Source organism: Neoarius graeffei, chromosome 4 (assembly GCF_027579695.1).
Source record: "Neoarius graeffei isolate fNeoGra1 chromosome 4, fNeoGra1.pri, whole genome shotgun sequence".
NCBI lineage: Eukaryota > Metazoa > Chordata > Actinopteri > Siluriformes > Ariidae > Neoarius > Neoarius graeffei.
In genome coordinates this window covers 14271433-14294914 of record NC_083572.1, presented here as the reverse complement: position 1 = coordinate 14294914, position 23482 = coordinate 14271433, and the positions used below count along the sequence as shown (strand labels likewise).

Below are 23482 nucleotides of genomic sequence, written 5' to 3'. Positions count from 1 at the left end.
TATCTCCTCCTTTGGCCAGTTTATGATACCAGCGGGGTATCTGATGACTGGTAGTGCGTACATGTTGATGGCTCGGACCTTGTTTTTACCATTCAGCTGACTTTTCAGGACCTGCCTTACTCTCTGGAGGTATTTGGCTGTGGTTGACTTCTTTGTGGCCTCTTCATGGTTTCCATTAGCCTGTGGGATGCCAAGGTACTTGTAGCTGTCTTGGATATCACCTATGTTGCCCTCTGGTAGGTCAATCCCCTCAGTCCGGATCATCTTGCCTCTCTTTGAGACCATCCGGCCACACTTGTCCAATCCGAATGACATCCCTATGTCATCGCTGTAGATCCGGGTGGTGTGGATCAGCGAGTCTATTTCTCGCTCGTTCCTGGCATACAGCTTGATGTCATCCATGTAGAGCAGGTGGCTGATTGTTGCCCCACTACGGAATCGGTACCCGTAGCCGCTCTTCGTGATGATCTGACTGAGGGGGTTCAGGCCTATGCAGAACAGCAGTGGTGATAGCGCATCTCCTTGGTATATGCCGCACTTGATGTTGACTTGGGCAATGGGTTTTGAGTTGGCCTCTAGGGTTGTCTTCCACATTTCCATTGAGTTCTGTATGAAGGTCCTTAGGTTCCTGTTGATCTTATACAGTTCCAGACATTCCAGTATCCATGTGTGTGGCATTGAGTCGTAGGCTTTCTTGTAGTCAATCCAGGCAGTGCACAGGTTGGTCTGTCTCTTCTTACAGTCTCGGGCGACTGTTCTATCGGCCAGTAGCTGGTGCTTGGCTCCTCTGGTGTTACTGCCAATTCCTTTCTGTGCCTCGCTCATGTATTGAGCCACATGCTTACTCATTTTTGCCGCAATGATGCCTGACAGGGTCTTCCATGTTGTGCAGAGACAGGTAATTGGCCGGTAGTTGGATGGGATGGGTCCCTTCTGGGGGTCCTTCATGATTAGGACTGTCCTGCCTTGGGTTAGCCATTCTGGGTGGGTTCCATCCCTCAGCAGCTGGTTCATCTGTGCTGCTAGGCATTCATGGAGTGCAGTTAGCTTCTTCAGCCAGTACGTATGGATCATATCGGGGCCTGGTGCTGTCCAGCTCTTCATCTTTGACACTCTTTCTTGGACGTCTGCCATTGAGATGGTTACTGGTTCTTGTTCTGGGAGGTTGCTGTGGTCAGCTCTTAGGTCCACTAACCATTGGGCATCGGTGTTGTGTGATGCCTTTCTTTCCCATATGTCTTTCCAGTATTTTTCCACCTCAGCTCTTGGTGGGTCTGACCGGTTGTTGTTCCCCTGCCATTGAGAGTACACCTTGGCTGGTTCAGTGGAGAACAGCTTGTTTATTCTCCTGGCCTCTCCTTCCTTGGTGTATCTCCTCAACCGGGTGGCCAGAGCTGTTAGTCGCTGTTTGGCAGTTTCGAGTGCCTCTGGTATGGAGAGTGAGTTGTACTTCCTGGGCGCCCCTTTATTCACCATGTTCCCTTTCTGTAGTTCAGCTAGCTGGCTAACTTCTCTCCTTGCTGCCTTTATCTTGGCCTCTAATCGTCTCTTCCATGGTGGATACTGTTTGTTATGTCCCGAGCCCACCTTGTGTCCAAGCATCTCCATGATTACTGTTGCTGTACTGTGTATCAGCTTGTTGGTCTCAGTGATGGTTCTTGTGGAGATTGTCTTCAGAGCAGCATTCACATCTAGTAGTAGATCTTCTGAAGGTACTTGGCAACTCAGCTTCGGTATTCGTCGGGGGCTCCAGGTTTCCAGTTGGGTCACGATCTTCCTTCTCAGGTCAGCAGCTCTTGTGTTGAGGCTGTTAGCTGTTGGGGCTTGGTACCCAATCTCTGGTTGTGGGGATGATGACATCTCCCCGCTGACCTGTCTTCCTGGCTCCCCCTTGCCGTAGCATCGTTGTTGTATTTCATTAATCTCTAGTTGTGAAAGCAGATTTCGATTATGGATGTTGGAACACTGGGCTAATAGCTGTTTCTTTGTTAGCCTTGATTGTGGGTTTCGAAGTATCCAATGGTCCCACATTCTCTGCATGTATCCCCTCTCTCTGGGATTGCTTGTATAGTAGCATTCCAGCAAATCCGTATTTTCTGTCCTCGTCCATCGATGTCTTGTTCCAGTAGCCCATTTCTCATCAGTTTGCCCTGGTTCCCTAGCAACTGACGCAGACCTTGTTGACCCGGGCGACGTCTGAGCCGGTATGACTCTATCAGTTATGTTTTCACTCATTCCTGAGGTAGGCTGATATATCATGAGGGGTTTTTGCCTAAGGACCCTTACTGGATGATGTTTTGCCCCGACCGGGATTCGAACCCCGATCTCCTGCGTCGTAGTCAGTGAGCATTACCACTGTACTATCCAGCTGATATATATATATATATATCTATATATATATAGATAGATAGTGATTCCACGCTTATGGGTACTGAAATGGGGACATGAACTTATTCACCTAAAACCATTTCTTTTTTTACCATCAGGTCACAAAACATGTAATCTTTAATGAATGATATGTTAAAAGATAACTTTAATTTTCTGAGATGTAATAAAAACATATTTATATGCCAAAGTCAAGCCTATGAGTTCCAAAATGATGTCTGTTACATTACTTCTGTTACGATTGCCCATCTCGCGTCTGTTACAAATTAATTACAATCTAGCTCTATACCATGTTAATCTTATTGAAAGAATGTGTATGTTTATTCTACTACACGTTTATTAATTATATTTGCTAAAACATCACCTTCCTATGTTTCAAAAAGTAATTCTACATTGTTAAAATTGAGAATATATATGTCCACAACACTTCTGTTACGTTCTGACTTTGGCATATAAATACAGTGGTGCTTGAAAGTTTGTGAACCCTTTAGAATTTTCTATATTTTTGCATAAATATGACCTAAAACATCATCAGGTTTTCACACAAGTCCTAAAAGTAGATAAAGAGAACCCAGTTAAACAAATGAGACAAAAATATTATACTTGGTCATTTATTTGTTGAGGGAAATGATCCAATATTACATATCTGTGAGTGGCAAAAGTATGTGAACCTTTGCTTTCAGTATCTGGTGTGACCCCCTTGTGCAGCAATAACTGCAACTAAACGTTTGCGGTAACTGTTGATCAGTCCTGCACACCGGCTTGGAGGAATTTTAGCCCGTTCCTCCGTACAGAACAGCTTCAACTCTGGGATGTTGGTGGGTTTCCTCACATGAACTGCTCGCTTCAGGTCCTTCCACAACATTTCCATTGGATTAAGGTCAGGACTTTGACTTGGCCATTCCAAAACATTAACTTTATTCTTCTTTAACCATTCTTTGGTAGAACAACTTGTGTGCTTAGGGTCATTGTCTTGCTGCATGACCCACCTTCTCTTGAGATTCAGTTCACGGACAGATGTCCTGACATTTTCCTTTAGAATTCGCTGGTATAATTCAGAATTCACTGTTCCATCAATGATGGCAAGCCGTCCTGGCCCAGATGCAGCAAAACAGGCCCAAACCATGATACTACCACCACCATGTTTCACAGATAGGATAAGGTTCTTATGCTGGAATGCAGTGTTTTCCTTTCTCCAAACATAACGCTGCTCATTTAAACCAAAAAGTTCTATTTTGGTCTCATCCATCCACAAAACATTTTTCCAATAGCCTTCTGGCTTGTCCATGTGATCTTTAGCAAACTGCAGACGAGCAGCAATGTTCTTTTTGGAGAGCAGTGGCTTTCTCCTTGCAACCCTGCCATGCACACCATTGTTGTTCTGTGTTCTCCTGATGGTGGACTCATGAACATTAACATTAGCCAATGTGAGAGAGGCCTTCAGTTGCTTAGAAGTTACCCTGGGGTCCTTTGTGACCTCGCCGACTATTACACGCCTTGCTCTTGGAGTGATCTTTGTTGGTAGACCACTCCTGGGGAGGGTAACAATGGTCTTGAATTTCCTCCATTTGTACACAATCTGTCCGACTGTGGATTGGTGGAGTCCAAACTCTTTAGAGTTGGTTTTGTAACCTTTTCCAGCCTGATGAGCATCAACAACGCTTTTTCTGAGGTCCTCAGAAATCTCCTTTGTTCGTGCCATGATACACTTCCACAAACATGTGTTGTGAAGATCAGACTTTGATAGATCTCTGTTCTTTAAATAAAACAGGGTGCCCACTCACACCTGATTGTCATCCCATTGATTGAAAACACCTGACTCTAATTTCACCTTCAAACTAACTGCTAATCCTAGAGGTTCACATACTTTTGCCTCTCACAGATATGTAATATTGGATCATTTTCCTCAATAAATAAATGACCAAGTATAATATTTTTGTCTCATTTGTTTAACTGGGTTCTCTTTATCTACTTTTAGAACTTGTGTGAAAATCTGATGTTGTTTTAGGTCATATTTATGCAGAAATATAGAAAATTCTAAAGGGTTCACAAACTTTCAAGCACCACTGTATGTTTTTATTACATCTCAGAAAATTAAAGTTATCTTTTAACATATCATTCATTAAAGATTACATGTTTTGTGACCTGATGGTAAAAAAAATAAATGGTTTTAGGTGAATTTTTAAAAATAAAGTTCATGTCCCCATTTCAGTACCCATAAGCGTGGAATCACTCTCATATACACACACCACACACACACACACACACACAGTAGCCAGTAGTGCTGGCTGTAATTCAAGTCACAGGTATGTACAGTGAAAGTAAAAAGTATTTGATCCCTTGCTGATTTTGTTGGTTTGCCCACTAATAAAGACGTGATCATTCTATACTTTTAATGGTAAATGTATTCTACCATGGAGAGACAGAATATCAAAAAGAAAATCCAGAAAATAACTTTAAAGAATATATATTAATTGATTTGTATTTCATTGAGGGAAATAAGTATTTGATCCCCTAGTATGCATTAGGAGTTCTGGCTTTCACAGACCAGTTAGACACTCCCAATCAACTTGTTACCTGAATTGAAGACACCTGTTCTAACTAATCACCTGTATGAAAGACACCTGTTCACAGAATCAGACAATCAATCAGACAGATTCCAAACTCTCCAACATGGGTAAGACCAAAGAACTCTCTCAGGACCTCAGAGACAGGATTGTTGACCTGCACAAATCTGGAATGGGCTACAAAAACATTAGCAAGATGCTGGGTATTAAAGTAACAACCAACCATTGGTGCAATTGTGAGAAAATTTAAGAAGTATAACATGACCATCAATAGACCTCGGTCTGGTGCTCCACAGAAGATTTCACCTCGTGGGGTGGCAATGATCATGAGAACTGTGAGAAATCGGCTTGCAACCACACAGCGGGAGTTAGTGAATGACCTCAAGGCAGCTGGGACCACAGTCACCAGGAAAACAATTGGCAACACTTTGCGCCGCAATGGATTAAAATCCTGCAGTGCCCGAAAGGTACCCCTGCTTAAGAAGGCACATGTGGAGGCCCACCTAAAGTATGCCAATGATCACCTCAAAGATGTGCAAAGTGATTGGGAGAAAGTTCTGTGGTCAGACGAGACCAAAATTGAACTATTTGGCCTAAACTCTACTCGTCATGTGTGGAGGAAGAAAAATGCTGCCTATGACCCCAGGAACACTGTGCCCACCGTCAAGCATGGAGATGGAAGCATTATGTTTTGGGGGTGTTTCTCTGCCAAGGGCACAGGGCTACTTCACCGCATCAGTGGGAAGATGGATGGAGCCATGTACCGTGCAGTCCTGAGGGACAACCTCCTCCCCTCTGCCAGGAAGTTGAAAATGGGCCGTGGTTGGGTCTTCCAACATGACAACGACCTGAAGCATACAGCAAAGGCAACAAAGGAGTGGCTCAAGAAGAACCACATTAAGGTCATGGAGTGGCCCAGCCAGTCTCCGGACCTCAATCCAATCGAAAATCTATGGAGGGAGCTGAAGGTCCGAGTTGCCAAGCGACAGCCCACCAACCTTAATGATTTAGAGAGGATCTGCAAAGAAGAGTGGGCCAAAATTCCCCCTGATATGTGTGCTAACCTTGTGGTTAACTACAACAACCGTCTGTCTGCTGTGCTTGCAAACAAAGGCTTTGCCACCAAGTATTAAGTGCTTTTGGCTAGAGGGATCAAATACTTATTTCCCTCAATGAAATACAAATCAATTAAAATATATTCTTTAAAGTTATTTTCTGGATTTTCGTTTTGATATTCTGTCTCTCCATGTTAGAATACATCTACCATTAAAAGTATAGGATGATCATGTCTTTATTAGTGGGCAAACCAACAAAATCACCAAGGGATCAAATACTTTTTACTCTCACTATATTAATTGCATTCCTTCTAATAAGTTATTGTTTCTATAACAGAGAAAAAAATTTCAGTACTCGATATGATGCAGATTTTTGTAAGGATATGTTTAACGTTTATGGAAGGAGTCTCCAGTGGAAGTGCTTTGTAATAGTTAGCAAATGTTTTGGCACAGGAGAGTCACTCTAAGTGTTTGTCTTTACATTACGTTCTTTATGAAATGCTGGAATACAGAGGAGCATGCATTTCTCTAAACCAGTTCCCATTCTGTTGGTGTGCTAGATGGTGGCGCCTTACCCCTGAGCTGTAAACCCACATCATCTAAGGCACCTGCACACCCAGAGCCAAGAGTCCAAAAACACCTACTTCTGTCGTTCAGACCACAGAAACGCAGTGCCGAGAAATGTAGCGCCGGTGACAACTACATCCGTGAGAGGTTCCGGCCCAGCGCAACACGTATGTATCAGCTATTCTTAGTCTCACAATTCAAAGATCATGTTCGTTCAAACGTTTCCAGGGAAATAAATGTATAGCCAGGGCAGCACTGTCGCTTCACAGCAAGAAGGTTCTGGGCTCGAGCCAGAGTCCCCGTGGGTTTCCTCCACAGTTCAAAGACATGCGGTTAGGCTAATTGGTGGCTCTAAATTGGCCGTAGGTGTGAATGTGAATGGTTGTTTGTCTCTATATGTCAGCCCTGTGATAATCTGGCGACTTGTCCAAGGTGTACCCCACTTCTCGCCCGTAGTCAGCTGGGATATGCTCCAGCTTGCCCGCAACCCTGCACAGGATAAGGGGTTAAGGATAATGGATGGATGAATGTATAGCCATTTAAACATTTTCAAAGCTTGATGATTGGCAGGCATTACACCCGACTCCCACTTTTCATCTAGGACCACAAGATGGTTCCAGGTCGCCATTTTAGGTTATACAGGAGGCCTGATGTCTGCCTGCAGACACACCTCCAGTCCTAGCTCCAGGGGTGGGACCCTACTTCTTTGTGTATTTCATAGGGGGTCTTTGGGATCGCTGATCTGTTCACCAAGCTTGGGTCTACTGAGAGCATTAAGCTCCTTGTGACATAGCCCTGAAGTTTATCAAAATTGACACTTGCCTTCATTGTGACACTGTGGGTCTCGATCCACAAAGGCAAACTATAGATGTTAATCAATCAACTACTTTACAGTTTGGGTATGGGTAAAATTGCAGAGAAAAAACAAAACGGCAGCATTAGTGATCTGTCATCCTTTTGAATCTTCAGTACTATTATTTTCTCCAAGAAAATTGTCTTCTAATAATAATAATAATAATAAAAAATCATCTATCCATTTTCTTCCACTCATCCGAAGTCGGGTCACAGTAGCAGCAAGCTAAGCAGGGTATTCGAGACGTCCCTCTCCCTCCCCAGCAATGCTTTCCAGTTCCTCCTGGGGGATCCCAAGGCACTCCCAGGCCAGATAAGATATAGAATCGTTCCAGTGTGTTCTGGATCGACTCTGAGGTCTCCTCCCAGTTGGACGTGCCCTGGAAACCTCCGAAGGAAGGCACCAAGGAGGCATCCTAATCAGATGCCCAATTAAATTTTTTTTTTTTAATTAAATGATCTGTCCTTACTTTGGTTTTTAAACAGAAAAGACTTTATAGTAGGAGCACAATTACTGCTTCTCACTAGATACTACTACTGCTACTAGTTTCACTGTAGTTACTGAAGCATATGCTTTCAGACAAATAAGCATAAACAAACAACTCTTCTCTTCCTGTTGTTGTTGTTTCTGGCTGAAGGAGACCTGGAAAAAGAGAAGCGCAGGCTGCAGAACATTTTCGCTACAGGTCAGGAGGAGGAGATGCAACCTTCATTGTCCCACAGAAGGCCTGCTAACAAAAAGGACGACAGCGAGAAAGACAGGTTCCAGGAGGGTAAGCCAAAGCATACAGTAATTTATGAACATTTTTAATCTTGTTCAAATCCAAAGTGGTTTGATTTGGAAATTTCTAGATTATAATTATTTTTAATTGGATGTCTTATGTATTTTCTCCATCGTGTACAGTTCTTGATGAGATTGAAGACCGAAGGCAGTTTTTGAAGGAGATGGAGGCTCTTGGAAATGGAAGAGAGTACTATCATATCATTAACACGGAGATATCTCAGGTATATATTCCAAGCAGGAAATTAACACTTCACCAGTCCTGGATGTATTCAAGTTAATTAAAAAATAAAATTAAAAAAAAAATCCACGCAAATATTTTGGTTTGGGATGTTTGTCTTGTCTCTTTCACAGAAAATCCGTGAGCTAGAGCTGATCGACAGGGCACGCAGCAAGGCGATAAGGATGCAAGAGGAGAAAGATGGAGAACAGCAGTGAGGAAACAAAACGTGTTTCATCAATACCAGGCGATGTTACACACACACACACACACACTTCAACAGTGCCTATTTAAGCATCTAAGACAGACATGGTTTCATATCATGTACAGTGTTTATTGTATTGCTTGCATGATGAACCATTTTTTCACTGGAGTAAAAGTCAGACATTAAGTTTATACCTGTGTTGCTGTTGATTTTAGTTACAATAATCCTTTTTGGCTCTCAAAATTAAAAAAAAAAGTTTGCATGGTTGTTTAAAAAAAAAAAGCCCTTGGTTTTAAAAATTTAGAGGCACAGACTCAAAAGGACAGTAGAATAAGGACACGACAAAAGTCAAACGGAAATGTCAACACGTATCGAGACATACACACACTACATGGACTTTCTTTATAAATACATAAAACGGGACACGCTCACTTCAGGGCTCTCAAAATTAAACCTGAAATCCCACACTGAAACATTCCACTCAAAACAAGCAAAGGCATTTCAAAAAGAGTATGGATTAAAAACACACTATTGCAAATTTAGCTTTTATAGGGTTTCCCTTTAAAAAAAAAAAAAGAGCAGTTTCAATTACTAATTCATAGTAATAAAAGATTCCTACATGTAAAAAGTTTGTCACTTTGTAAAGGTTGTAGATAGCATTATAATAGCATTATTAGCGTTCATATCCATGAAAAATGAGGTCTTCCTTTCCTTGCCAACTGCACTGGTTAGGCTATTTTTCCAGGTACATGACTGAATTGAACATTAAGGGTCATCACATCACTTTCTTCTTACCTGGAAGCATCAAATCATTACACTGAGGAAGCGTGTTGCATCAGATACAGTGTCTTGCAAAAAAGTATTCATCCCCCTTGGTGTTTGTCCTGTTTTGTCACATTACAAGATGGAATTAAAATAGATTTTTGGAGGGTTAGCACCATTTGATTTACACATGTCTACCACTTTAAAGGTGCAGACTGTTTTACTATTGTGACAACAATTAAGATGAAAAAAAAAAAAAACGCATAGGTATTCGCCCCCTTTCATATGAAACCCATAAATAAGAGGTGGTCCAACCAATTCACTTCATAAGTCTCATTATTAGTTGATTTAAGATCAACCTGTTCTGAAAGGACCCTGACTCTGCTACAGTACTAACCGAGCAACATAACCTCAAGGAACCTCCAAACAGGTCAGAGACAAAAGTTGTAATGAAGTATTAAATAGATCAGGGTTGGGCTATTAAAAAATATCCCACAGAGCACCATTATAGCAAAATGGAAAGAATATGGCACCACTACAAACCTGACAAGAGAAGGCCGCCCACCAAAACTCAGAGACCGGGCAAGGAGGGCATTAATCAGAGATGCAACAAAGACAACACTGAAGGAGCTGCAAAGATCCAAAGCGGAGATGGTAGTATCTGTCTATAGAATCACATTCTGTGGAGTACACTCCACAGAATGTGATTCTATAGTCATTGCTTAAGAAATCACGTTTGGAGTTTGTCCAACAGCATGTGGCAGACTCTCCAAACACATGAAAGATTCTCTGGTCAAACGAGACTAAAATTGATCTTTTTGGCCATCATGGGAAATGCCATGTGTGGTGCAAACCCAGCACCCTGAGAACACCATTCCTACAGTGAAGCATGGTGGTGGCAGCGTCATGCTGTGGGGATGTTTTTCATCTGCAGCGACAGGAAAGCTGGTCAGGACTCAAGGAAAGCTGTGGATGGCACTAAATACAGGGCAATTCTGGAGGAAAACCTGTTTGAATCAGCCAGAGGTTTGAGACTGGGACGAAGGTTCACGTTCCAGCAGGAAAATGACCCTAAACATACTGCTAAAGCTACACTGGAGTGGTTTAAAGGGAAACATTTAAGTGTCTTGGAATGACCTAGTCAAAGCCCAGACCTCAATCCAATTGAGAATCTGTGGCATAAATTGAAGATTGCTGTACACCAACGCAACCCATCTAACTTGAAGGAGTTGAAGCAGTTTTGCCTTGATGAATGAGCAAAAATCCTAGTGGCTAGATGTGCTGAGCTAATAGAGACATACCCCAAGAGACTTGCAGCTGTAATTGTAGCAAAAGGTGGCTCTACAAAAGTATTGAATACCTATGCACCCTCCAGATTTCTGTTTTTTCATCTTATTGTTTGCGTCACAATAAAACACCAATTTTCACCTTTAAAAGTTGTAGGCATGTTGTGTAAATCACATAGTACTAACCCCCAAAAATCCATTTTAATTCCAGCTTGTAATGCGACAAAACGGGACAAGGGCAATTCCATGTAAATGTCAACCTCGCCATAAGAATAAAGCAACATGTAATACATCAAAACCACTCCCAGAGAGATCACCTAGGCCTGTATTTTACAGATGTGAATAAGTTGAACCAATTTGTCACAAGAATTGTTCCCTTCACCTTAATATGTCAGTCTTTCTTTCTTATAATGTAAAACCCAAGCTAAAATCAACTTTGATCATGTACAATTCTATATTATTGCCACAAGCCACAGAAATGTATGCTAAAATCCACAAAACAGCAAAACAATAGCCAACAATAGCCATTATTTAAGAACTTTGATAGTTTTAGCTGATATTTAGAGAGTTTTTCAAAGGGTTATAGTGGTTAAATTGCTGATTTTCTAAACATATGCCATGTCTATTTCAGACGCGTCACATCCATAACGGAATTTCGTCACATCCATAACGCTGACTTTTCCTTCCGAAACTCTGCATGAAATATAAAATATTTTAAACAAAGATTTTTTAATATTCACCTTGGACCCCTCTATCAAATGGATATCTCCATTTCAACATTAGGTTTACAATTTCACAGAGTTTGATAAAAATGTACAGTCACCCAAGAAAAGTGATACTTTTTCTGTCACATCCATAACGCATCTTTTATTGGCATTTTCTGGCATGCCCTAGATGTACTATGGGAATTGTTCTTGTTCTATCACTTCTCCAGTATGGTACAGCCTTAAAATATGCAACACCTGTTTAAATACTGGGAGACAATAAAACATGCACTGGGTCATTTGTTGCCATTTTGAGTTCAAGTGTCACGTCCATAACGCTGGAATTGCTCACAAACAGAAAGGGGTAGGAATACTTTTGCAAGACACTGTATGTGTTAGCAACCTTCCCAACCCCTAGCAACAGACTGTACATGAATACAAGTGTTAAAAAGTCTGCAGGTTCTGCTCATCCACCTTCCCCCCCCCCAAGCCTCATACTTGCATTAAAAAAAATCTATTTAGGTAGACATCCTAAATGCATGAGTACACTTTACACAGCACCTTAACACGTTAATAGAGGAGTTAAGTACCTAAAACGCATGAGCGCACACAACTTTTTATACTTGATTCTAACCTTTCTTGCTTTTTTTTTTTGCTTCTCAACAAAAAGATTTAAAATGTTCCAATTGTAAAGAAATACTCATGGTTTGGGAAAACTCATCGTATGTTGGAAAATCGGGGTAGGGTTTTTTTTTTTTTTTAATTCCATAACTACTTGTAGTTCAGATAAATGCAAAACATTTCAGTTGAGGAAAGTCTCTAGCTTTCAGAAGTACCTACAGCAGAAAATGTCCAAATTTCACTATGAGAAGGGTTTTCCCAGGACACTACATACATATTCCAGTGCAAAACTTAAAAAAAAAAAAAGGCAAACAATACATCTCATCCATGCTAAGGCCAATGATTTTCTTGAATGTTTTTGACGTACACTACCGTTCAAAAGTTTGGGGTCACCCAGACAATTTTGTGTTTTCCATGAAAAGTCACACTTTTATTTACCACCATAAGTTGTAAAATGAATAGAAAATATAGTCAAAACATTTTTCTGGCCATTTTGAGCATTTAATCGACCCCACAAATGTGATGCTCCAGAAACTCAATCTGCTCAAAGGAAGGTCAGTTTTATAGCTTCTCTAAAGAGCTCAACTGTTTTCAGCTGTGCTAACATGATTGTACAAGGGTTTTCTAATCATCCATTAGCCTTCTGAGGCAATGAGCAAACACATTGTACCATTAGAACACTGGAGTGAGAGTTGCTGGAAATGGGCCTCTATACACCTATGGAGATATTGCACCAAAAACCAGACATTTGCAGCTGGAATAGTCATTTACCACATTAGCAATGTATAGAGTGGATTTCTGATTAGTTTAAAGTGATCTTCATTGAAAAGAACAGTGCTTTTCTTTCAAAAATAAGGACATTTCAAAGTGACCCCAAACTTTTGAACGGTAGTGTAGGTTAGTCAATGTCTTCCTCTCCTATTACGGCCTTGCGTTGCGATGTATGGTTGATTCAGTTGGTCTTCTAAACCAGTGTCCAAGGTGTGCAACTGTCTTCCTACAAGTATTTCTGCAAGGTTTGTCCTTTGGGTGGTAGCCAGGACATATTCTATCAGTTCGCTTGCTGTTTAACATAATACAAGAACAGCTGATGGCAAACGAGTTCAGTTGATTCTTCATGGTCTGATTGAGTGTCCATGATTTTGCTCCGTAAAGGAGGAAGGAAAGTATCAGGGAGTCAAACAGTCGAAGCTTGAGTTGTAATGAGATTTTGTTGGACGTCCAAATGGTAGTCAGTTTCCAGAAGTTGTTCCAGGCACTTCCACGTCTTTTGATGGAAATCTTCCAGTGATGACGCAATACGTGCCCCAAGGTACTTAAAGTCGGTTACAATTTCCATGTTTTGTAAGGCTGGTGGTGCCTTAGTGTGAACATAATGAATGAACATGACCGTTTGTTTGTTTTTCTTGGTTGCCTTTCAAACCTATGCGAAGCAGCGTTCTCAACATTGTCAAGGTGTTCCCCTGCAGCAGTCTCTGATGAATCGAGTAGAACAAGATCTGCAAAATCCAGGTCAGGAAGTAAGATTTCTGGGTTTTCAGGATGTTTTCAACCCATGGTTCATGTCCATCTGCTTGAAGATGCAATCTAGTACAATGACTGATAAAACATAGATGAGATGTATTGTCGTGCGATGGACAGAGATGACTGGAGAAGCAGTGTAGTTGGGAGATTTGACCCACAAGCTCCCGACTCGGAAGGAAGGAAATGGCAAACATCGAAACACGTCTTGGCTGATCAACTCTATAGGGCAAATTACATTTTTTTTCCCTTTAGATTTGTATTTACTAATGAAAAAAACATGGGGTAAAAGCCATTCTTCGGCTTATGTTCCTCACTCGTTAATGACGCTGCATTAAAGGTATACAAAGTCAGAATGAGAAGTGGCTGTGTTCAGGGTGTCAGTTTGTACCCAGCCAATTTGCCGTCCTTTTAGTCATTAAGAGTTCAAGATGGACGGTCAGCTTTGTCTTTAAAGTCATGTATCGTGCTCAGCTTTTCTCATTCCGTGGACTCGGGCTCTTTGCCATGTCGCCTTTATGGCTCAGTCTTTTCAACACCTTCATGGGTTTAAACTTTCCGGGTTTCTTCCTGTGGTCGCTCTCACCATGGAACTCTGAAAGAAGACGAGAAGAATTGCACAGTAAGGAACCAAATGAACGAGTGTTGCCAGGCAAAACAAACCTCGCCCGGTGGCACTTATGAAGGAAGATATCACAGAAGGAAAAAAAAAAAAAGGGTACCCTATGGGTACATGTGGCTACTGCTTATAAATAAAATTATTTTCTGAGCTCATGTCCATACAGTAAATATAGCACATACAGTATATTTACTCTGAAATGAGTAGGATGAAGCGTAATCCAAAAACGAACAATTTAAAAAAGTCACAGAAGTAAAATATACCAAGTGTCTGTACTTTATATTATTCTTCTCTTACAGTATTTGAAACTGAAACCTCCGAACCGAGGTGGGGACACACACTGTCGCCATGACCCAAACTCTATTTCCTGGAAATGGCCCGGCGCTAGAGCTCAGTGGAACGCACTTTCCCTCTGTAACGAGCATAAACATGTCTGAAAGCGATTTCTTTAGTCTAGTCCAGGGGTTTTCAAAGTGTGGGAGAGTGAGCCCCCCCTCAGAAAGCAAATAAACAACAGCACCCCCCCTTACAATTTTTGTTGTTGCTATACTTAATGCTCCATTCGTATTTAAAAAAAAAAAATGGTTGTTGTACACTTTTTTTCTTTTACACATTTTAAACATCTGTGCTTAAAAAAAAAAGCATCTTGTTTTACACATTTTAAACATCTCATAGCATCATTAGCTAGCACCTCTTGGCAGACAACACACTGTGGCAGTGGAGCATCTTCAGATCCAGTCCATGAAAATCCAAACTTTTTAAATAATCGTAGTCATACTTTTTTTTTTTTTTTTGCTTGGCCCAGACTCTGTCTCCTCACTCACTGTAGCTTTAGGTACTAAAAATCGATCCATTTTGTCTCTGGCAAAGGCTAGCTGAAGTTCGCTAAATGTCCGCAATAGTAACTTATTCTGGTTTATTTTTCCTCACGTTGCGCCCCCCCGAAGAACTCTGGCGCCCCCTAGGGGAGGCGTGCCCCCACACTTGAATGGTGAACCAAATTGTATACACTCACCAGCCATTTTAATCAGAACACATGTATGCGCATGCGCAGTGCGCGATTGTTACACTCTTACAGTGCGATGACCTAGTGGCTAGCGCCTCTATATGAGGCAGTAGCCACAACAAAAACGATTTTGACCTTGTTGGTGACCTTGACCGAATGACCCTCCATGTTGGAGGTTCTATTTGAGACCAATGCTCATCTATCCTGAAAGTTTCATGAAGATTGATCCAACCGTTTTCCCGTAATATCATTAACAAAAAGAAACCCGACCGAAAAACAATACCTCGCCCCCTGGTGGACTCCGTCCTGGGCGAGGTAATAATCCCCTTACCCCAAATGTCCTCTATAAACAGGGTACGAGTAACAGGATCACATCCTCCCCCCCCCCCTTTTTTTTTTAACACATGCAATTTGATTCCGATCCACTACAAAAACGTATTGCTGCCACACTCAAAAAAAAAAAAATTGGCTTAGTATCAAGTAATTATGTGAAAACTTTATAACAATAATCTTATCACATTTTTACAACATATTTATCATGTAATAACCACGTAATTTCATGATACAAAATCATATAACATGAAATCATGTTATAACATGAAATTATCATGTTATTTCATGATAATTTCAAAATCTTCCTGATTACATCATCTTGCTTTTCTTCCATTTTTTTTTTCTAAATTAGATTCATTGAAGCAAATATATGAAGATTTATAACCGTATATTTAGTGGTTTACAGTGCCTTGCAAAAGTATTCATACCCCTTGAACTTTTTCACATTTTTCCACCTTACAACCACGAACTTAAGTTTTTTTTATTGAGATTTTATGTGATAGACCAACACAGAGTAGCACATAATTGTGAAGTGAAACAAAAATGATAAATGGTCTTCAAAATTTTAAACAAATAAAAATCTGAAAAACGTGGTGCGCATTAGTATTCAGCCCCCTGTACTCTGATACCTCTAAATACAATCCAGTGCAATCAATTGCCTTCAGAAGTCATCTAATTAGTTAATAGAGTCCTACTGTGTGTAATTTACTCTCAGCATAAATACACTTGTTCTGTGAAGGCCTCAGTGGTTTGTTAGAGAACACTGAAGAACAAACAGCATCATGAAGACCAAAGAACTCACCAGACAGGTCAGGGATAAAGTTCTGGAGAAGTTTAAAGCAGGGTTAGGTTATAAAAAAAAAAAAAAAATATCCCAAGCTCTGAACATCTCAAGAAGCACTGTTCAAGCCATCATTCAAAAATGGAAAAACTATGGCACAACTGCAAACCTACCAAGACATGGCCGTTCACCTAAACTGACAGAGCGAGCAAGGAGAGCACTGGTCAGAGAAGCAGCCAAGAGGCCCATGATCACTCTGGAGGAGCTGCAGAAATCCACAGCTCAGGTGGGAGAATCTGTGCACAGGACAACTATAAGTCGTACACTCCACAAATCTGGCCTTTTTGGAAGAGTGGCAAGAAGAAAGCCATTGTTGAAAGACAGGCATAAGAAGCCATGTAGGGGACACAGCAAGCATGTCGAAGAAGGTGCTTTGGTCAGATGAGACCAAAGTTGAACTTTTTGGCCTAAATGCAAAGCGCTGTGTGTGGCGGAAAACTAACACTGCTCATCACCCTGCACACACCATCCCCACTGTGAAACATGGTGGTGGCAGCATCATGCTATGGGGATGCTTTTCTTCAGCAGGGACAGGGAAGCTGGTCAGAGTTGATAGGAAGATGGATGGAGCTAAATACAGGGCAATCCTGGAAGAAAACCTGTTGGAGGCTGCAAAAGACTTGAGACTGGGAAGGAGACTCACCTTCCAGCAAGACAATGACCCTAAACCTACAGCCAGAGCTACAATGGAATGGTTTAGCTCAAAGAATATTCATGTGTTAGAATGGCCCAGTCAAAGTCCAGACCTAAATCCCATTGAGCATCTGTGGCAAGACTTGAAAATTGCTGTTCACAGATGCTCTCCATCCAGTCTGGCTGAGCTTGAGCTATTTTGTAAAGAAGAATGGGCAAAAATTTCAGTGTCTAGATGTGCAAAGCTGGTAGAGACGTACCACAAAAGACTTGCAGCTGTAATTGCAGCAAAAGGTGGCTCTACAAAGTATTGACGCAGGGGGGCTGAATACTAATGCACATCACATTTTTCAGATTTTTATTTGTTTAAAATTTGGAAGACCATTTATCATTTTCGTTTCACTTCACAATTATGTGCTACTCTGTGTTGGTCTATCACATAAAATCTCAATAAAAAAAAACTTTTAAGTTCGTGGTTGTAAGGTGGAAAAATGTGAAAAAGTCAAGGGGTATGAATACTTTTTCGAGGCACTGTATTCATGTAACTTTTCAGGTGCTCCAGTACAAAAACAAACAAGAGTCCGTACCTTTTTTCTTTAACATGGCAGCCACTAGCTTGTCCTCCTCCTCTTCCCTAAAATAAATAAATAAACAAATAAATAAATCTTTATGACCCTGAGGTTGAGCGGTATGGTATAAGATAATGTAAACTGGTGTAACAGAGTTAAAATTTTAGTCGAATAATGAGTTTTGCCATAAATCAAGCAACTTTAGCCAGTGGTGGTGTTTTGGAGCCACCTTTAGAACTATGGTGTATTGCAGGTCTGTTTTGTCCTGCCGTACTCAAGCAGAAGCGGTGTGCTTGAGCACGGGTAGGTTCACCGTGAAATGCTCCTTGCAATTCAATAACTTCACAAGAGAAAACGGCCTGCTGTTTTTACACCAAGAAATGGTGAAGTCACTCATGTACATGTCTCCAGGAACAACTCTGTAAAAGCCCGATCTCTCCTCAGTCCTTTGACCGCCTGACCATCGTTACACTAATCTTATAATTATAAATGTATCCATGTCAAATTCAAGTGTGAGGTAATGGATTACCTCTGTCTGTCCTGATCCATGCTATTGATGATCTGGTTCCTCTGCTCGATGATGGTCACCAACTCCTCCATCAGCTGCTTCTCCCGGTCTCGATCCTCATCATTCCATTCTTTCTCTAACAGACACAGCGAGTGAGGAAGGAAGGGTGGAAGGAAGGAAGGAAGGGAGGGAGGTACCAAAATGATCCAAATTCAGACAAGCCTTCTATACTGACTTAATTCATTTACTCATTTGGCAACTGCCTCAATACAAAGCAGCTAATTGAACAGATGACTGTTAACACTGGCAGCTTGGCTGTGCTGGGATTTGAACCTGCGAACTCATCCAAAGCTAGTAAACTAATACAGCAGTTTTTCACCAGACTGTGTACCTCATCTTGTTAAATTACTCATGAGCTTCCATCATGTTGCTATTTTCACAGCTGCAGGAGCCTTGCTGTATCTAAATAACTGTGCCAAATTTCTTTGAGGCAATATCGCAGCTATAATTTAACAAGAGTGCTCTGAGAGCACAATATCCCCCGCTGGCAACTACGCCATAACTCTGGTAAAATGTGACTGAATTAAACAAAATTGCAATAATGTGTATTACTGACATATATAACAAAGAATCCTGTCAAGTTTTGTGAAATTCCTCCAAAAATTGTGAGAGGAGTTGATTTCAGAAGGTGAGTACCCTTCCCGGGACAGACAGACGGACGGACAGACATCACCACGACATAATCCCCCTTCGGGCCTTTCAGCTAGCGGAGGATAATAAAAAAATTGTGAGGGAAGTTGATTTCAGAAAGCAAGCACACCTTGATGAAATTGCCAAAGTACAAAGTTTGTTAATAATCAAGGGCAGAACTCTGGTAAAATTTGCCCAAATTGAACAAAATTTTGGGGTGGGACGGTGGTGTAGTGGTTAGCGCTGTCGCCTCACAGCAAGAAGGTCCGGGTTCGAGCCCCGTGGCCGGCGAGGGCCTTTCTGTGTGGAGTTTGCATGTTCTCCCCGTGTCCGCGTGGGTTTCCTCCGGTTTCCCCCACAGTCCAAAGACATGCAGGTTAGGTTAACTGGTGACTCTAAATTGACCGTAGGTGTGAATGTGAGTGTGAATGGTTGTCTGTGTCTATGTGTCGGCCCTGTGATGACCTGGCGACTTGTCCAGGGTGTACCCCGCCTTTCGCCCGTAGTCAGCTGGGATAGGCTCCAGCTCGCCTGCGACCCTGTAGAACAGGATAAAGCGGCTACAGATAATGAGATTAGATGAATAAACAAAATTTCAATATGCGTATAACTGTCATATAACAAAGCCTTTTGCCAAGTTTGCTGAAATTCCTCCACAAATTGAGAGAGGAGTTGATTTCAGAAGGCAAGTACACGTTCATGAAATTGTGAGAGAGTACAAAGTTGTTCATCAAGGGCTGTAACTCTGGTAAAATGTGGCGGAATTGAACAAAATGCGTATTACCGACATATAACAAAGGCCTTCTGCCAAGTTTCATGAAATTCCTCCACAAATTGTGAAAGGAGTTGATTTCAGAAGGGGGGAAAAAAAACAAAAACGCACTCATGAAATTGTCAAAAGTATAATTTTGTTAATCAAGGGCTGTAACTCTGGTAAAATGTGACCGAATTGAACGAAATTCAATATGCGTATTGATTCAGGATGACAAAGAATCCTGTCAAGTTTCGTGAAATTCCTCCAAAAATTGTAAGAGGAGTTGATTTCAGAAGGCGAGTACCCTTCCTGGGACAGAGGGAGGGACGGACAGACATCGCCACGACATAATCCCCCTTCGGGCCTTTTGGCCAGCGGGGGATAAAAACTGTACATCTTCAATTATTATTTTTAAAAATGAATTTATCTACAGAAATGCTTTTAAAACAATTTCACAATATAATTGGCTCAATCCCAAATAGCTTGCTATTCACTTTGTTTGCACTTTACATAAAATACAAACACAAGAGGATTATATGTTCTACTTAGTGCACTCATGCCTAGTGCAGAATGCCATGAGATTCAGCCACTGAAACCTTGTGGCTTTTTTTTTAACCTGGTAAAATTTGCACTACTCAAACATCTCTGTATTTGATTACAGATTCAAATAATGGCGTTTTTGGCTCTTTGGGTGCATAGACAGCCATTAGTTTCTCTTTATTTTATTAAAGTATTTGCATACTTCTTTGGGTTTTCTACTACCTTCTCAGGTAGAGTTATGTCATGGGAAACTGACGCGCACTCAGCCTGGATACTGATAGTTCTGGGTTTGGATTTGTTAGCAAGCTGTGTTAAGCCTCGTTCTGAAAAGGTGCTATTAGAAACACGAGCGAGCAAGTGACTCGGATACTTAAAACTCTATTAGGTTTTTTTGGGTGGGAGCCCCGAGTGCACACCTGGCTTGTTGAGGAGACACCTAAGCTCGTATTCCACGTCAGCTTGCCTTTCCTCCAGATGCTGCTGCTTCACCCTGACAAGAAAACAGACCACAGGTCATGAGCTTTTCCCATGTAAGATACTCCCAATCGGCCTAGAACGTTTTAGGACGCTCTGGTCAGTGCGTTTGAAAACTTACGTGTACACCAGCTCGGCCTCTCGGCGTACCAGTAGATGTTTCTCATGAATCAGAGTGAACCAGTCCACCAGCAGCCGCTCCTCCTCTTCCTCTGAAACATGAAGTTGGCATATCCGTAAGGAAAGGAACCAGCACTCTTAAAACTGTAGCTCAACATCTCAGTACCAAACCTAAACAGCAGAGGATGCTAAAAAGAGTACGTTCGTTCTCCTTTTAGGTGCCAGGAGCTGTTTTATTCTCAACTTGCATGAAATTATGAGAACCTTTATGCGAGAATACTTTTAAAAAGGACTTTTAACCCAAGATTAGTCTTGTGTTTGGTTTCACTCATTTATCTGTCTCCTTCCAAGACAGTACAGTGTTGATATTCGTAATATTGCCAAGACGAATCAATCTGGCTCAGGTCAACAGATTCCTCACCGTCAGAGCAGTTTCGGAGTCTCTGCTCCAGCTCCACTCCTCTCTGCTCCAGCTCGTCCAGCTGCCTCTCAAGTGTCCCCATCTCGACATGGATGTCCTCAACAGGGATGTACTGATCTGATTGCACCTGCAAAGCCGGAGTAAATAGAATTGCTGGAACAGGATGACGGAAACTTGGCGCTGCTCTAATCCGTGTGTTGATATTTCAAAACGCTGAAGAGACAAACAGTACCTTGCGTTTGATGAGAGGGAAGCCGTGTCCAGGGGCAGGAGGGCGAGCGGGTCGAGGGCCTTTGGGGGGTCTGGACTGTGGAGAGGAGACCGTTGAGGGGGACTTCCGATTAAAAGGATTTACCCGCTAAAAAGGCAGAGGAAACGTTTTTGGTTTTTTTAAGTGGTGGAAAATTGGAGAGAATGTAAACGAGGGAAGTAAAAAGAAAAGGAAGGAGTGGGAGAGAGAGGAAGGGAAAAGGATTTATAGGAAAAAGGATTAGATGAGGAGGGGACAGAAATGACAGCGGCTAGCCAAAATGCATACCCACATCATTCATCACGTTCTCCTTAAAACTGTTTGTGAGAATGAGGTCATGGTAACCTTCAAAACTAATCCCTTATATACCAGTTCAGCCATAGCTTCCGTTTTAGCGACTGAATGATTTGGGGTGGCGTTTCATGATGAAATACAAATTGTTACACCAAACATTTCAGGCAGTTTTCTTGCAAAAATAAGAAAATACAAATGGACTGCTGTACTAAAGTTGCGTCGGTCATACACTACCGTTCAAAAGTTTGGGGTCACTTTGAAATTTCCTCATTTTTGAAAGAAAAGCACTGTTCTTTTCAATGAAGATCACTTTAAACTAATCAGAAATCCACTCTATACATTGCTAATGTGGTAAATGACTATTCTAGCTGCAAATGTCTGGTTTTTGGTGCAATATCTCCATAGGTGTATAGAGGCCCATTTCCAGCAACTCTCACTCCAGTGTTCCAATGGTCCAATGTGTTTGCTCATTGCCTCAGAAGGCTAATGGATGATTAGAAAACCCTTGTACAATCATGTTAGCACAGCTGAAAACAGTTGAGCTCTTTAGAGAAGCTATAAAACTGACCTTCCTTTGAGCAGATTGAGGCCAAGTTTACATTAGACTGTATCTGTCTCGTTTTCTTCGCGGATGCACTGTCCGTTTACATTAAACCGCCTGGAAACGCCGGGAAACGGGAATCCGCCACGGTCCACGTATTCAATCCAGATCGTGTCAGCTCCGGTGCTGTGTAAACATTGAGATACGCGGATACGCTGTGCTGAGCTCTAGCTGGCGTCGTCATTGGACAACGTCACTGTGACATCCACCTTCCTGATTCGCTGGCGTTGGTCATGTGACGCGACTGCTGAAAAACGGCGCGGACTTCCGCCTTGTATCACCTTTCATTAAAGAGTATAAAAGTATGAAAATACTGATGCAAATACTGCCCATTGTGTTATGATTGTCTTTAGGCTTGCCATCCTTCCACTTGCAAGTGGTAAGTGATGTGCGCTGGGATCACACACACAGCGGCTCAGTCCCGAATCACTGCTCGTGCACTTCACTCGCGCGCTCTGTGAGCTGCGCAGGGCCGGAGTGCGCACCCTCCAGAGGGCACTCGCTGTTCAGGGCGGAGTGATTTGGAGCGCAGGATGCCTGCGGAGCCGAGCGTATCCGTGTATTGGTGTTGCTGTGTGCACGCGAATCGTGTATTGGTGTTGCTGTGTGCACACTAATCGTTTTAAAAACGTTAATCTGATGATCCGCTGATACGGTCTAATGTAAACATGGGCTGAGTTTCTGGAGCATCACATTTGTGGGGTTGATTAAATGCTCAAAATGGCCAGAAAAATGTCTTGACTAGATTTTCTATTCATTTTACAACTTATGGTGGTAAATAAAAGTGTGACTTTTCATGGAAAACACTAAATTGTCTGGGTGACCCCAAACTTTTGAACGGTAGTGTATGGAGGCAAAATAAATCCCATTAAATTTTAATTAGCCTGTAGTTTCGTACTGCTAGAGACCGAGCAAGCATTAGCTGAAAGCATTTATATTTAATAGCCTTCAAAGGTGAATAAGTACTGTTGCTTTCTTTAGCTAAGATTATATATTTTTATATATGCATGTGTGTGTAAAATATTTATTGCCCACAATAATGTTTACATATTGATATTTATAGACTTGCCCTTTTTTTTTTTTTGTGCTACTCAGCAACTTCCTGCAGTTAGGACAAATCCCAAATGGCTTTCTATTTAATATGCTTACAACACAGGCTATAACAGTATGGGTTCCTTCCTCATGTTGTTTCAGAAGAGTTTCCTGTCACATCTGCCTTGCGTATTAGGGTTCTAAATATAAATCCGGACTTGTCGCTGTTTTTTTTTTTGACAACGTCTATTGTTAAAAGTGCCATACAAAT

At 41.6% G+C, this 23482-nt stretch overlaps 2 protein-coding genes across 3 annotated transcripts in view; one reads left to right on the top strand and one right to left on the bottom strand.

The window, feature by feature from the left end:
* Positions 1 to 9107, top strand: part of c4h22orf23 (chromosome 4 C22orf23 homolog) — a 20461-nt gene extending 11354 nt beyond the window's left edge. For both annotated transcript variants that reach the window (XM_060918910.1, XM_060918909.1), the window contains exons 4-7: positions 6568 to 6741; positions 8065 to 8199; positions 8331 to 8431; positions 8562 to 9107. In XM_060918910.1, coding sequence (XP_060774893.1) covers positions 6568 to 6741; positions 8065 to 8199; positions 8331 to 8431; positions 8562 to 8645 — 494 coding nt within the window. In that variant the 3' untranslated portion in view covers positions 8646 to 9107. The remainder of the gene's footprint in view (positions 1 to 6567; positions 6742 to 8064; positions 8200 to 8330; positions 8432 to 8561) is intronic.
* A 4289-nt stretch (positions 9108 to 13396) lies between these two features.
* Positions 13397 to 23482, bottom strand: part of micall1a (MICAL-like 1a) — a 61797-nt gene continuing 51711 nt past the window's right edge. The window contains exons 10-16 of the mRNA XM_060918906.1: positions 21267 to 21392; positions 21035 to 21161; positions 20615 to 20705; positions 20436 to 20509; positions 18057 to 18171; positions 17546 to 17592; positions 13397 to 14121 (exon numbers count right to left, since the gene is read on the bottom strand). Coding sequence (XP_060774889.1) covers positions 13997 to 14121; positions 17546 to 17592; positions 18057 to 18171; positions 20436 to 20509; positions 20615 to 20705; positions 21035 to 21161; positions 21267 to 21392 — 705 coding nt within the window. The 3' untranslated portion in view covers positions 13397 to 13996. The remainder of the gene's footprint in view (positions 14122 to 17545; positions 17593 to 18056; positions 18172 to 20435; positions 20510 to 20614; positions 20706 to 21034; positions 21162 to 21266; positions 21393 to 23482) is intronic.